General features: G+C 41.5%; 1 protein-coding gene across 1 annotated transcript; it reads right to left on the bottom strand.

Annotated features, from left to right (window-relative positions):
- Positions 1-11471: 11471 nt before the first annotated feature.
- LOC108868983 (keratin, type I cytoskeletal 9) lies at positions 11472-13315 on the bottom strand. Its single transcript, XM_018652874.2, has 2 exons — positions 13184-13315; positions 11472-12014 (listed from the first exon to the last, which is right to left on the bottom strand). Exons 1-2 carry the CDS (start codon positions 13313-13315, stop codon positions 11472-11474), a joined length of 675 nt encoding a protein of 224 aa, XP_018508390.2.
- Positions 13316-13959: the final 644 nt, after the last annotated feature.

A 13959-nucleotide genomic window follows, 5' to 3' on the forward strand; every position in this document is an offset into this window, starting at 1 on the left:
AGATACACGTATAATCCCCAAAATAACTGCGAGACGTCGCAAAAGTTAAAATTCGAGGATAAAACTAACAAATTGTCCGAACGCGACCACCAAAAACCTTACACCCCGTTCGTCGATTGGCCCCGACGAACACGCCAGCCGTATTAAACAAACGCAATTCGATCACTCTTTTGATCTTCAAAACGTCCAGCACAAGGACAAAAGCGCGCTACAACAAAAATCCGAAATTTTGGTTCAGCACTTCCAGTTGACTCTGAGAAGATGCTCGATTCGTACCATACAAGTCATATAAGCCGAGAACCTATCGCGGACTTTAAACCGGTGCGAGTTAGGAAGAAATCGCAACAGGAAAAACGATAGCCGGCTAGTCACCGCACAAATCTTAACCGAAAGTAAACCTAGGTCTTGCCCTAAACCCAACGCTCTGGTCTCAAACATCTCAAGGCATGATATCTAAAAGATACGAGATTGTAAACCATGTTTCTCCGTTCGTATCTCAACGTTCTCGAAAATCGTAAAGATAGGTAATTCTTACGAAAATCACGAACGAACCAACAGATTGGACATCTTATCGGAATTAAATATGAGACGACAACTCATATTTACTACGGACCTACTCAGGAAAATTCGAAAAAACAAAACATTCATCATATAAATAACCGCGTAAAGCGGTAAGGGGATTCGAAGCCACCAACGGCCAGTCCCGATAAGCAATAAAAACGGTCAAAAACAGGCCCATACAAATCTCCCGGCCACACTCGGCCACAAACATAAAACAGAAAGACGAACATCTTTCTTTCACTATTCCACCGCTCATAATCCAAAGTCAAAGTCCCCGGACAACGAAGCACCGAACGCATTCGCGGGACGATCCACTTCCTCGCCGCCGTCGGGAAACCCGGTCGAAACATCCTCGGTATCAGGAGAAACCGGGATGGAATCCCAGAACCCTTAAATCCGCTCGTCGATCGAAGGGATGAGCGCCTCAGCATGGACACGTTCATTCATCCCACTCTTCATCAAGCTTATTTCCTCCTTGAACACGTAGTCGTCGGCTCGCGTCCTCCAAAGACTTTCGACCGAACTGCGGCATTCACGGAAATCGCCGACCGAGGTAAAGGCATTCTTGAGGTTCCCATACTCAATCTGGAATTGAGAGGCACGAGTCTTCATCACCTCGACGATTTCTCTTTTGCCTTTCCTTTCCGCCTTACGGACAGCCTGCGCATGATCACGAGTAAGTTGTGCTTCTCGCTCCAAAATCTCACCTTGCACGCGAGCGAGATCTCGTTCCGCTTTCTCCGCTTTGAAGCGATAGAGCATAGCCTCCCTATGACTCACTTCAATGGCCGAGCCAAGCAAGTTAAGGCCCTGCGAAATCAATTAACGCATTGTAAGCAGAAAAGGAAAAACCTAGGCAATCACGAATATTTTCGAAAAAATCGTACTCCGTTGATGATTCGGGACCCTTCTGCGACGACCTTCGGCCTCGCTGACTCTTTCGCAGGCGGAGGAGCATCAAAACCCGGTGGCAGACCGACAAAGAAATCATCAAAGTCCGGGATAGGGGCCTCGCTCGAGCCACTCCCATCGCCATAAGCTAGGTTCGGATCCCATCCTGGAAGCATAGAGTCATCCATCAAAAATTCTATGTCGCCAAGGTCGATATCTTTTCCCTTCCAAGAGCTCGACTCCGGCACGGCTGTTGGGGCTACAGCGGGACGCTGGTCATCAGGTTCAGAGTCGCTTCCCGTGTCCGCAACCGAGGCAGGACCAGGGTGCTCGAACCTCAGAGCCCTCCGAACCCTCTTCGGTGTAAAGGAAGTCCAAAAGAAGGGACCATTCCTAAGAAGAACCCTCACCTCAATAATGTCCTCAGGAAACAGAGCAAGAGGATTGATGAAAGGACGATCGTTCGGTAACTTCCGGAACAGTGGAATGCAACTCTCTTCGACAGACGCAGCGTCTAAACGAACAAAGAAGAAAAACTTCTTCCACGAGTTGAAGTTCGAAATGAATTTCTTAACCACTGACATAAACTTCCGAGGGACCAGCCTATGCTTGTCCGTATCTTTGACGAGTTGAAGCCTCAGAAGCGCTTCAAAATGATTGACGGAAAGGGAAAGGCCATGCTCATAGCTCAGGATCAGGATCCCAATAAAATGCTGAATGGCGAGGGGAGTCAACTGGCTTATCGTAACCTCAAAACGGTCCAATACTCGGACGAGAATTTCTGGGATCGGGAACCATAAGCGACAACGCACTACGAACGCCTCGTAGCAAGTGAAGTAACCCTCTGGGGGGCTGTTAGCACACTCTCCAGGATAGGGAATTCGGAACTCCACGGCATCCGGGATATGGTAGAACGATCGCATGATCGCGAGAAACTCGTCGGTACTCCTGCTCGGATCCTCTTTCTCGACCCCACGATGGATCAGAACCGGGAACGACTTCTCTTTGGGAGGAGTCATCGAACCATAATGAGCAACCCACCATGCCTCGTTCTCGGCGGGATATACCGAGTGAGGCACGAACACCATCTTCGGAACAATGAGCTCTTTATAAGCACTCGCGGACGAAGACCCTTTTTTCGCAACCTTTTTCTTGCTCGACATCTTTACACTTCTCTTGAGAAAATAGAGGAAAAGGGTGGAGAGAAAGAAAGAAATTTTTCCTTAAAAAAAATCTTAGAGAAAGACAAGAAAGTGAAAAAATTGTGAAACAAGTTACCTCCCTTCTTATAGGCTTGAGGATTTACTATTCAAGCTCAGACTTTCGGATATTAATTCCATCCATCACACCTAACTTGCCAAACATGTCTAACCGCACGCTAGGATCCTACGATGCATGATCCTAACGGGCTGGGGGCTAACTGTTGGGGTCAAAAACGGTTACGACGGAATTACCACCCGAAAATCCTCGGAGATCGTATTTCCGAAAGAGATAGTAAAAAGAAGGATACAACTTTCGTAAAATATAACCAATACGAAGTTTTTACGAAGAAGTATCCTTGAAGATTCAAACCAAACAAACCAAGCTCGGTCGTTGCGTAATTACCACGCATACACGCCGTCCGGTCGCTACGTAGCAACCAAGTCTGGGTCGATATCGGCCGCTACATAGCGACCGAACGTCCGACCTACTCGGTCGCTACGTAGCGACCAAGCGCTCGTCCCGCTCGGTCGCTACGTAGCGACCAAACTTTGGCTCGAGCCCGGTTGCTACGTAGCGACCGAGCGCTCGTCCCGCTTGGTCGCTACGTAGCAACCGGGCTCGAGCCAAAGTTCGGTCGCTGTGTAGCGATTGAACCCTTCCGAACGTCGACAGACACCAGTCCATGCATTCTCGTCAAACCTTCAAATGCTATCTCCCGAAGACCGTAGCAAGCTCAGTCCATGTTTTCCGCTATTCTAAATCATCGATCAAACTTTGCGGATTAGAAACCGCAGAAAGTTCGAAAGAACTCGTAGTAAACGTGTCGAGTCGGAAGACGGCCCAAAGGGACCTAAAACACGACTCGAGGTCCATCCTACGATTTCTTAACCAAAAGCCCGTAAACCACAGCACGGTTTACGCTTGGTCCACAAGAAAGGATAAATGTCAAGTTTCCGCGGATAAATACGGAATTTTTGAAGATAATTGTGAAGATCGGGAAAAATGGAATATCTCCATTTTTATGCTATGACGGCTTAAGGGCAGAAGAGTAAAAGCGTAAACCGACCTTGGAGCTAGTATATAAGGAGTCATAGGCGAGAAGCATGGGGGATAACTTTTCAGAGCAAACTTAGCACTTAGAGCAATTTAGCAATTTTCCGTTTTTGTTATTTCGAACTGCGACTCAATTAGGTTTAGCCGTCTTAGGGTTGCTAGAACTAGGAATCTCGCCGACAGCTCTCGAGCCCAGGCTTATACCTTGTTGTAAACGCTCATACGCAAATTCGGAATAAGATCTACTTTACTCTCTTTTTCGATTTCTTATACTTTATCGTTGTTATTCTCGTGTTCTGATTGCTTGACGTGTGGTAATTAGCAGATATCCGGGTCCTCTGGAAAATTAGGGTTTTCCTAGTTTCCTTATTTAAACGGAAATCGACAGTGCGAATTTCGGTTCTCACAGTAGAATAAAACATTATGAATACTTACTTGGTCGTGAACTCTTTCACTTCAGAAGGTTGGTGTCAATAGAATTTGGTAGCTGGTGTGGAGTTTAGATAGAGGGTCCCTGAAACAGGTTTTAATAATAAGATTACAATTAGACAGGTTCAAATAGACATACGTGGAACGACGATAATCATAACCATTAGAAAGATTTTAATAATAAAATTAAATTCATAAACCTCCAAATATTTTTGTATTGACCGTAGTGACCGGGATTAATCCCCTGAACTCAAAAGACCTCGGAAAGTTGAGGCAGCCTCGTCCCACAAAGATTTGTACAAAATCAGGGTTCTGATGTATGATAAATAACAACATAGTTATTAGCACGTAGTGAAAAGTAGTATGCGAAACATAATTTGGCAGTTGGTTGCTTACAGGTCAATTAGGATGCAGACCATAACTCGGGTCGATGCTGCATTCCTGTTTAGGTCAGAGCCCTGGATGACATATTTGGCCAACTACATCTGCAAGTTGAAATCTATCTTAACGATTCGAAAACCTAAAGGAAAGAAGGTCACAAATTAAATAATATACCTGGGAGCTCTAAGGTAGTGTTGGCAAGAGTTTGGAGATCGTCACGAAGCATTAACTTCTGAAGATTGATCACATGAGGGTTGGTAAAGACTTCTTCACCAGCTTAGATTGACTGCTCCATGGAAACCAAAGGGGTTACTTTCTATTATTCAGAATACAATAAATTGATTCAATCCCTAATCAATACTATTAAAACTAAAGGGCTTTTTTTTTTCAGATCTCCTTCTGTTTTGCAAATATTTACAGAGTCATGCCATTGTCTTATTTATAACATATGCTTTTAAAAACAATATGAAAATAAATCTTGCGAATATGCCAAAAAAGATTCTTAATTAACCAAATCTTTCTGAGACTATCCCTATCATAACCTATATTACATCCTTTTTAATATGTAAACTACCATCTAAACTATTGTGTACTATCACAAAAATCTTAATAATATCATATGGCATAGGAAATGTCGGCTAAAGAGGTGAACTTTGAATCAAAGGGGTGATTCTCATTTTGGTAAATAGGTGTATCTGAGTGGGAGTGGGGATGATGGGAGACGCTGAAGGACATTTTTCGAAGAAGACTGATGATATCTATGGTGTGGCGCAAGAATTTGTATAAGAACTCGATAAGCTTAAATAAGAACTAACTCTTCTTATTAATCCCTTGTGGAAACTCACTCAAAACCACAAGCTTTCAATCACACAACTCTCACACATATCATCTCATGACATTGTGTTTATATAAGACTTTTAGATATCCTAATCCTAAAAGGAAACACTTGTAAATAGATAACTCCTAAATACATATTGATCCTTATCTCTTAAAGATCATAATCTACTTAGGATTAGGATTGCTTGACGCTCAAGCTTTCTTCAAGCTTACTTCAACATTCTCTTCCTTAAGCTTGAACTCCATGTCTTCTAAGTCTTGAACTCCTATTAAGTCTCTCATCTCCCTGTATTTGATTCTTCCCAAAGCCTTTGTTAAAATGTCTGCTTTTTGCTCACTCCCGGGTACATGTTCGACCTCTAGCAACTCTCTTTCAACACACTCTCTGATGAAATGATATCTTGAATGTATGTGTTTACTGCGCCCATGAAACACTGGATTTTTAGAGAGTGCAATTGCTGAACGGTTGTCTATTCGTATGACAGTCTTATTGCACACGGCTCCTGTGATCTCTCCAAGAAGATCTTGTAACCAGATCGCTTGTCTTGCTGCCTCTGTTGCGGCCATAAACTCTGCTTCACAAGAAGATAAAGCCACAGTGTCTTGTTTTTGAGAACACCATGTGATAGGACTTCTTCCAAGATAAAATATGTGCCCTGTTACACTTCTTCCATCATCAGGATCTGTATTATAACTACTGTCGCTGTAGCCAATCAATCTTATCGTCTCAGACCTTGATCGTTCAAAACATAATCCAAGTGTAGCAGTTCCTCTTAGATACCGTAAGCATTGCTTCAATGCCACTCCGTGAGAGTCTTTAGGATTAGCCATGTACCTACTAAGAACTCCTATACAGTATGACAAGTCTGGCCTGGTATGAAGTAAGTAGCAAAAACACCCAATGATCTTTCTGTAGCCGGTTGCATCAATACTTTTCTCTTGTTCAAACTTTGCTAACTTCAGTCCCATCTCCATAGGCGTCTGAACTGCATTGCAGGCAAGCATCCCGGCTTCTTCTAGTATCTTGAGAGCATATCGGTTCTGACATAGTGAGATACCTTCGGCACGTTGATTCACCTCAATGCCAAGGTAGTAAGTAAGTCTCCCTAGGTCACTCATCTCAAACTTCATTGCCATCTCTATTTTAAAATCTTCGATCATCTTCTGATTCATGCCGGTAACGAACAAATCATCCACATACACAGCAACGACTAGAAGATCTCCATCCACTGATCTTCGATACACAGATGGCTCCTTGTGGCACTTTTCAAATCGTAGACTCATCAAAATATTGTTTAGTTTCTAGTTCCAGGCCCGTGGTGCCTGCTTAAGACCATAGAGAGCCTTTCTTAGCTTATATACTCTCTTCTCACTTCCTTTTACTTCAAAGCCTTCAGGTTGACTGACATATACCGTTTCCTTTAGTTCTCCGTGCAGGAACGCTGTTTTAACATCGAGATGATGAATCTCCCATCCATGGGATGCAGCAAGACCAATCAACAGACGTATGGTTTCGATTCTTGCCACTGGTGCAAACACTTCTTCATAATCTATTCCATGTTGTTGCACATATCCCTTAGCGACCAGTCGAGCTTTGTATTTATTAATACTTCCATCTGCATTGCGTTTTAGCTTGAAGATCCATTTTAGACCTATTGGCTTTACTCCCTGTGGCAACTCAACGAGACTCCAGCACTCAAGCTTTGTGATGGATCGTATTTCATCTTCACATGCCTGAATCCATTCTCTAAACTCTCTAGCTTCTTGAAAACTTCTCGGCTCATCATTCAAACTCAACAGTAGTCTTTCTCCTTCATATTCAGAAAACAGAACATAATCATCCAAGTACTTTGGTTTTGATCGAAATCTCTCCGATCGTCTTAACATTAATGGATCGTCATTTTCTTGTTCTTCTTCACTGCTCGTATCTTTTCCTTCACTGGCTGTGTTTTCATTCCCAGCTCCCATCTCGATTTTACTTTGCTCTGTTTCTCTGTTTTTATACTGCTCTGTTTCTCTGTTTTCATTGGTATAAATACCGTGATTGCCGAAAGTTCCTAGCGTGATGCTGAAATTTCCGACGTGGTTACTTTCTGAGGTGTCTTGCTTCCAGTTCCATCCTTTTGCTTCATCAAACACGACATCTCTACTGACCACTATTCTCTGAGTGTTAGGATCAAGCAACCTATACGCCTTTGACCCTGGTTCTGTCCCAAGGTGCACTAGTACTCTCGATCTGTCATCAAGTTTCTTCAAGAACTTGGAGTCTATTTTGGCGTAACAGATGCATCCAAACGTTCTTAGATGAGCTATATTTGGTTTCCTTCCCCGCAAAGCTTCATAAGGTGTGACATCCTTCAATACTCTTGTTGCTACACGATTCAGTAGATACGTAGAGTGTCTGATTCCTTCTCCCCATAAATAGTTTGGTACTGACATAGCCTTCAAACAACTTCTCGTCATCTCTAACAACGTTCTGTTACGTCTCTCGACAACCCCATTCTGTTGTGGACTGTATGGTGCTGTAAGATGTCTTTTAATGCCCATGTTCTCGCATAACTCATTAAAATCTTTTGAGACAAACTCTCCTCCTCTGTCTGTTCTTAGGGTCTGTATCCTCATCTTTGTCTCCTGCTCTACTCGATTTTTAAAGATTTTAAACTTCCCAAACGCTTCATCCTTTGCTTTGAGTAATACAGTCCACATATATCTAGAATGATCATCAATCATCACAAAGATATATTTGTTTCCAGCACTCGTAGAAGGTGTTATAGGACCGCACAAGTCAGCATGTATAAGTTCAAGTACCTTTTTTGCTCTATAAGTACTTGCCTGAGGAAAAGATTGTCTTGCTTGCTTTCCAAGCAAGCAAGAGCCGCAGACGTTCTTCTCTATATTAACTGGTGGAACACCAATGACTAGCCCTCGTTGTACCATTGATCGCATTGTCTCGAAGTTTATGTGTCCCAATCTTGAATGCCACCTTATGGAGTCACTGACTGTAGTTGTAAGCATGCTCATTGCCTCCTTTATCTTCATTCGAACCTTGTATAGACGGTTCTTTGATCTAAGAGCTTTAGCGATCAATCTTCCATCACGATCATGCATAATAAGATGTTCATCTTTCATCCTTATGTCACACCCCGACTCTGTGGCCTGCCCTAGTGAGATGATATTGCTCTTTAGATCTGGAATAAAGTAGACATCAACAATTTTTCTTGGCTCTCCGTTCTTGTCCAAGAACTCAATGGATCCTTTTCCTTTGATCTCAATGCGAGAATCGTCCCCAAACCTGACTTTTCCGGTAATGGATTCATCAATATTCGAAAAGTATCTCTTATCTCCACTCATGTGATTGCTGGCTCCGTTGTCTAAATACCAGATATTATCTTCGTCATTCTCAACTTCGTATTTGCTTGGGACCACCTTCTCTTCGTTTAGGTAAACTATCTCATGAAGCATAAGTTCGTCAGCCTCTTGGGTATCATCTTTCTCGTTTTCTACTGCCTCCTGGAACTTCAGCTTTAGCTCGGGACAGTCAGTCACATAGTGACCAATTTTATCACAGCGATAACAGGTGACTCGTGATGCATCACGTGGAGTGTATCTTCCACGACCTCGTCCTCTGTTTTGATATCTTCCTCCACGACCTCTCCATCTGTTTTCACTGTAACGGTTTGTCTGTGGTTCAGTGACTTCACGATTTGACTGTGAATCCGAGTTTGCATACATCAACTTTCCCTGATCTTCTTGAACTTCTTCTTCGTCTGTAACTCGCTCTTCATACGCTTTAAGGCGTCCTACTATGTCCTCAAAGCCAGTTGTCTTGAGATCCAAGACTTGTTCTAATGCAGCCACTATGTGAATATACTTTTTCCGGGGAAGACACTTCAAAAACTTCTTCACTAATTTAGGTTCTTCGATTTCTTCTCCCAATGCAGCAGATTTAGATGATATCTCAGCCAGTTTTCCAACAAAGTCGTCTATGGTCTCTGTATCTTTCATCTTGAGACGATCAAAATCCGCCATTAGTGTCTGCAAGCGAGCCTCCTTTACTCGTTCTGCACCTACATACCTTGTCTTTATCGCTTCCCATATCTTTTTAGCCGTGTTTAGCTCTCCTACTTGTAAGATGAGGGTTTCGGGTATTGACTGAAATAGTAATGCCATTGCCATATCGTTTTTAGTATCATCTTCTATTTCTGTTTCTATGACATCCCAAACCTTGTGCACCCTAAGTAGGATTCTCATCTTCATAGTCCACACGGTGTAATTTGTCGCAGTTAGTATCGGACACTTGATTGAGGAAGATCCTCCTTCTCTCTTCGTCATTGACGTTGTCGCCACGGTAAGATCACTCATCCTATCGTAACCTCAAGCTCTGATACCACAATGTGGCGCAAGAATTTGTATAAGAACTCGATAAGCTTAAATAAGAACTAACTCTTCTTATTAATCCCTTGTGGAAACTCACTCAAAACCACAAGCTTTCAATCACACAACTCTCACACATATCATCTCATGACATTGTGTTTATATAAGACTTTTAGATATCCTAATCCTAAAAGGAAACACTTGTAAATAGATAACTCCTAAATACATATTGATCCTTATCTCTTAAAGATCATAATCTACTTAGGATTAGGATTGCTTGACGCTCAAGCTTTCTTCAAGCTTACTTCAACATATGGCACTCTTTGAAGCCAGGTTTGATCTCCGATCTCTCTGTTCTTAGAATTGCTCAAAATTTGTGTGATGTTGTTGTAGAAAAACAAGACCTCACTCCCGTTTTCTAAAAACTCCATATATTGTAGTTCTATTTGCTTTCACCTATGGACTTGCTCTTTCATCTTGCATCATTGTTTAACGATTCTTAATCCCAAAGTTCATCTGAGATCATCAATCTCTATGTGCTATACATCTTTTGTGTTGTGGCTTCTCATGTTTTCATATTGTTTATTCTCTTATCTTGCAGGAAACTGGTAGATTCTTCCGCTTTTCTAGAATTCGTTGTGCTCTGTGGATTTGAAAACACATATATTAATATCCAGGAAAGTGTTTTTATACCTTTTAAGCTTGTATTAATTTCTATTTCAAGTTCTCATTATACTTACATTAATTTGCAGTGATTCTCGATTCCAAATTTGCGTAGATTTACTAACATATATATGGGTTCAAATTCCAAATATTTATCTTAATCAATTCCTCTCACAGTATGACCAAAATTTTCCAGAAGACAAAAATGCACAAGTGTGTAGGGAACCATAAACTGTTAGTTGAATATACAAGTAGTTATATCATTTACTCTTTACTAGGATAAGACCTGCATCTTGCGCATGGTAAATTTATATGAAAATTATTTAAGAAATATTGTATGAAAAAAATTTTATGTTATCGATCGAATTAATATATTTAACTCTTAAACAATTTTTTTAATTTTTTTTTGTTAATTACATAATTTGTTTACTAATGAACTGAACTTATTTTTAAAAATATTTTAGGTCAAAAAATTATTTATCGCATAAAAACTTAACGTTTAGGCTGAAGAATCTCATGCCTACTATTTGGTTACAATGAAACTATGTTAGCTCGGTTTTATATCATGATTTAGTAATTCAAAATTTAATTATGGTTATGAGAAGTTTACGTTCACGTACCAATCCTATATATCTATAGAGATGTCAACTTAAGTATTGGACCGCGGGCCTGGCTTGTACGGGCTTGGTCTGGGGCGGGTTTGGGCCGAGATAATCATAACCCGCAAATTAGCGGGCCTTTTGGGTGTGGGCTTGCGCGGTGCCTGGTTTATTGCGGGACGGCCCATATCACCCGCGGGAAAGCTCATTGGGACCGCATCTAGACGCTTCTTCGACTTCCTCACCTGAATCAAAACAAGATAGAGAGAGTGAAAAGCGATGGAGCTTCGTCGATGATGGTGTGACGAACTGGAGCTCCGGCGAAGGCCGTTCGATGTCCGATCGGCGAGGCGGCGTCAGTGCTTCTGGTGACCGAATCGCGTTCGAGCTGCAGCAGAGGAGCTTCTCTTCCTCGTCGTTCCATCACCGGAGCTGTTCATCTTCCTCGTTCCATCACCAGGGCTTCTCTTCTTCATTGATCTACCACTGCATGCCATAGATTATCACCGAGCTACCACCGGATCTTCTCTTCTTCACTGAGGCACCACCGAATCTACTCCTCTGCATCGAGCCACCACCGTAGCTTATCTTCTTCAACGAGCCACCACCATAGCTTCTCTTCTTCACGGAGCCACCACCGGAGGTTCTCTGCTTCACGGAGCCACCACCGGAGCTTCTCTTCTTCACTGAGCCACCACCGGAGCTACTCCTCTGCGTCGAGCCGTAGCTTCTCTTCTTCACCGAGCTACAACCGTAGCTTCTCTTCTTCACCGAGCCACCACCGGAGGTTCTCTGCTTCACGGAGCCACCACCAGAGCTTGTCTTCTTCACTGAGCCACCACCGGAGCTACTCCTCTGCGTAGAGCCATAGATTCTCTTCTTCACCGAGCCACAACCGTAGCTTCTCTTCTTCACCGAGCCACCACCGGAGGTTCTCTGCTTCACGGAGCCACCACCAGAGCTTGTCTTCTTCACTGAGCCACCACCGGAGCTACTCCTCTGCGTCGAGCCGTAGCTTCTCTTCTTCACCGAGCCACGTAAAAAGGTAGTGATATCATTACTCGTTTAGCTAGCTAAGTAACTAAGTAGCTCACCAAAGACGTTTTTGTTGTTTCTTCAGTTTGATGGGGAACAAAGCGGGAACTCTTGAAGATATTGTGGACGCATACTTGGCATATGGAGTGATGTCTCGATATAACAGCCAAAGGACCTCGGGTTAGTGCTTCTTACGGATAAGTAGTAAGCATTGCTAGGATCACGGTTTAGATAGGGGAACTCATTGTTTAGATATGAGTCACGGTTTAGGTAGAGGATGTTGTTTGATCTGTTGTTTGAATTGTTGTTTGAGAATGTTGTTTGAACTGACTTAGGAGTTAGGACTCGGGAATGTTTGAGAATATTGTTTGAACTGTTCTTTGAGAATGTTGTTTGAACTCGATCATGTATTCATGTTAATGCGAATGTTTGAGAATGTTGTTTGAACTATTGTTTGAGAATGTTAAATTGTTATTGGCTTATCTGCTTAGAAAACGATCACGTCTAAATTTTTAATTTTTAAGTTTCCTAATTTTATAAAATTTAATTAAAAATGGGGATCAAATTTTAAAAAGCCCTACATCCACTTAGGTCACGACTACATCCACTATGGTTAAGACAATATGAAAGTCCAATTGCTTTTCTTTTTGTTATCAACAAAGTGAATGTTGCTTTTCTAAACTACATATAATCGTAATGGTGTTGGTCGTGTATAAAAGAAATGTGTAAGAGTATACAATTTTATATCCAAGTCGCTTAAGCACATCAATATTAGTATATTACGCAGAGGCATTAGAGTGGTTTACATCTGACTGCCAAAGTGCTAGTTGGTACTCTGTCTCTTTTAGCTTTTATACACGACCATAATCTTGAGGACCATACATTCACTTTTTGTTGATATAGAAGCCACAATCTTAATACCAGTGACTGATGATCACTTTGGTTGCATTGAAGCATTTATATAGATAAGAGAATAGAGGTATTGGGTTGATGTTATGGACGACTTGTGTTCTGTTTGTCTTAGCTTGACAAGTCTTATGGTTGACTCTCATGGTGTTTTTGTGTTTTCTGTGATGTCTCGTAGAAGCAAAAGTAGCTTGAAGCAGCTAGTATGGTGTTTTCTGTGACATCCCGCGGGATAGCCCGCGAAGGCTTACACATTTTGCGGTAGGAGATTGGGTAGCCAGTTTCAGGACCGCGTCCCGCGCGGGACGGTCCTGCCGTGTACTGCCAGAAGAGAAACCCGCAGCGGGTCGGGACGGGACGGGACGGGAGAGCCCAGTTGCCATCCCTATCTATCTTTGATAGTTTTCTCTTTTTTGTGTCATTTTGGTTATTGCTTGATATAAATATTGATTTTTGAGTTTATTCTCATTTCTTTCTTTTATTTTGGCCAGAGATTTAGAAAATGTTTAAAATTCAAAATTATTAAAGAGATATATATTTAGGTTAAGATCTGCGCCTTGTGCAGAATAAATACTTATTTTATATTTTTTCTGCATATTATGAAATAATATAATAATAATTATATATTAAATAGCTAAGAAATCAGTTACTATTATGTAATAAATTGGCTTGCACATATAAATCAAATGACCGCTCTTGATTTTTTTTGTCATCAACATACATCGATTCATACTGACTCTGTAAACCAAACCGGGAGATCTGTATCCATGTGGACGACAAAAGACAGTTGCTTCCTAACATTGCGTTCATGACCGCTCTTGTTTATTCGCAATCGTTTTAGAATAAATAAATTAAAACAATCAATCTTATCTATCGTATATGATATATAATTAAATTTAAACGATGTGAAGTATATATATATATATATATATATATAAACATAAACACTTATTAAAATAAGTATATTCATTTATATAATTTTATTATCATTGCATCTTATTATAAAAAATAATTTAAACATTGATCA

The sequence above is a fragment of the Brassica rapa genome, chromosome A07 (assembly GCF_000309985.2).
Source record: "Brassica rapa cultivar Chiifu-401-42 chromosome A07, CAAS_Brap_v3.01, whole genome shotgun sequence".
Classification (NCBI taxonomy): domain Eukaryota; kingdom Viridiplantae; phylum Streptophyta; class Magnoliopsida; order Brassicales; family Brassicaceae; genus Brassica; species Brassica rapa.

Bases quoted from the DNA above. Each gene is read 5' to 3' on its own strand.
- LOC108868983 (XM_018652874.2), bottom strand. From the start codon at position 13,315: ATGGCAACTGGGCTCTCCCGTCCCGTCCCGTCCCGACCCGCTGCGGGT. The intron at 12,015-13,183 runs GTAAGCCTTCGC...GGCTCGGTGAAG, and splicing joins AATCTCCTACCGCAAAATGT to AAGAGAAGCTACGGCTCGAC.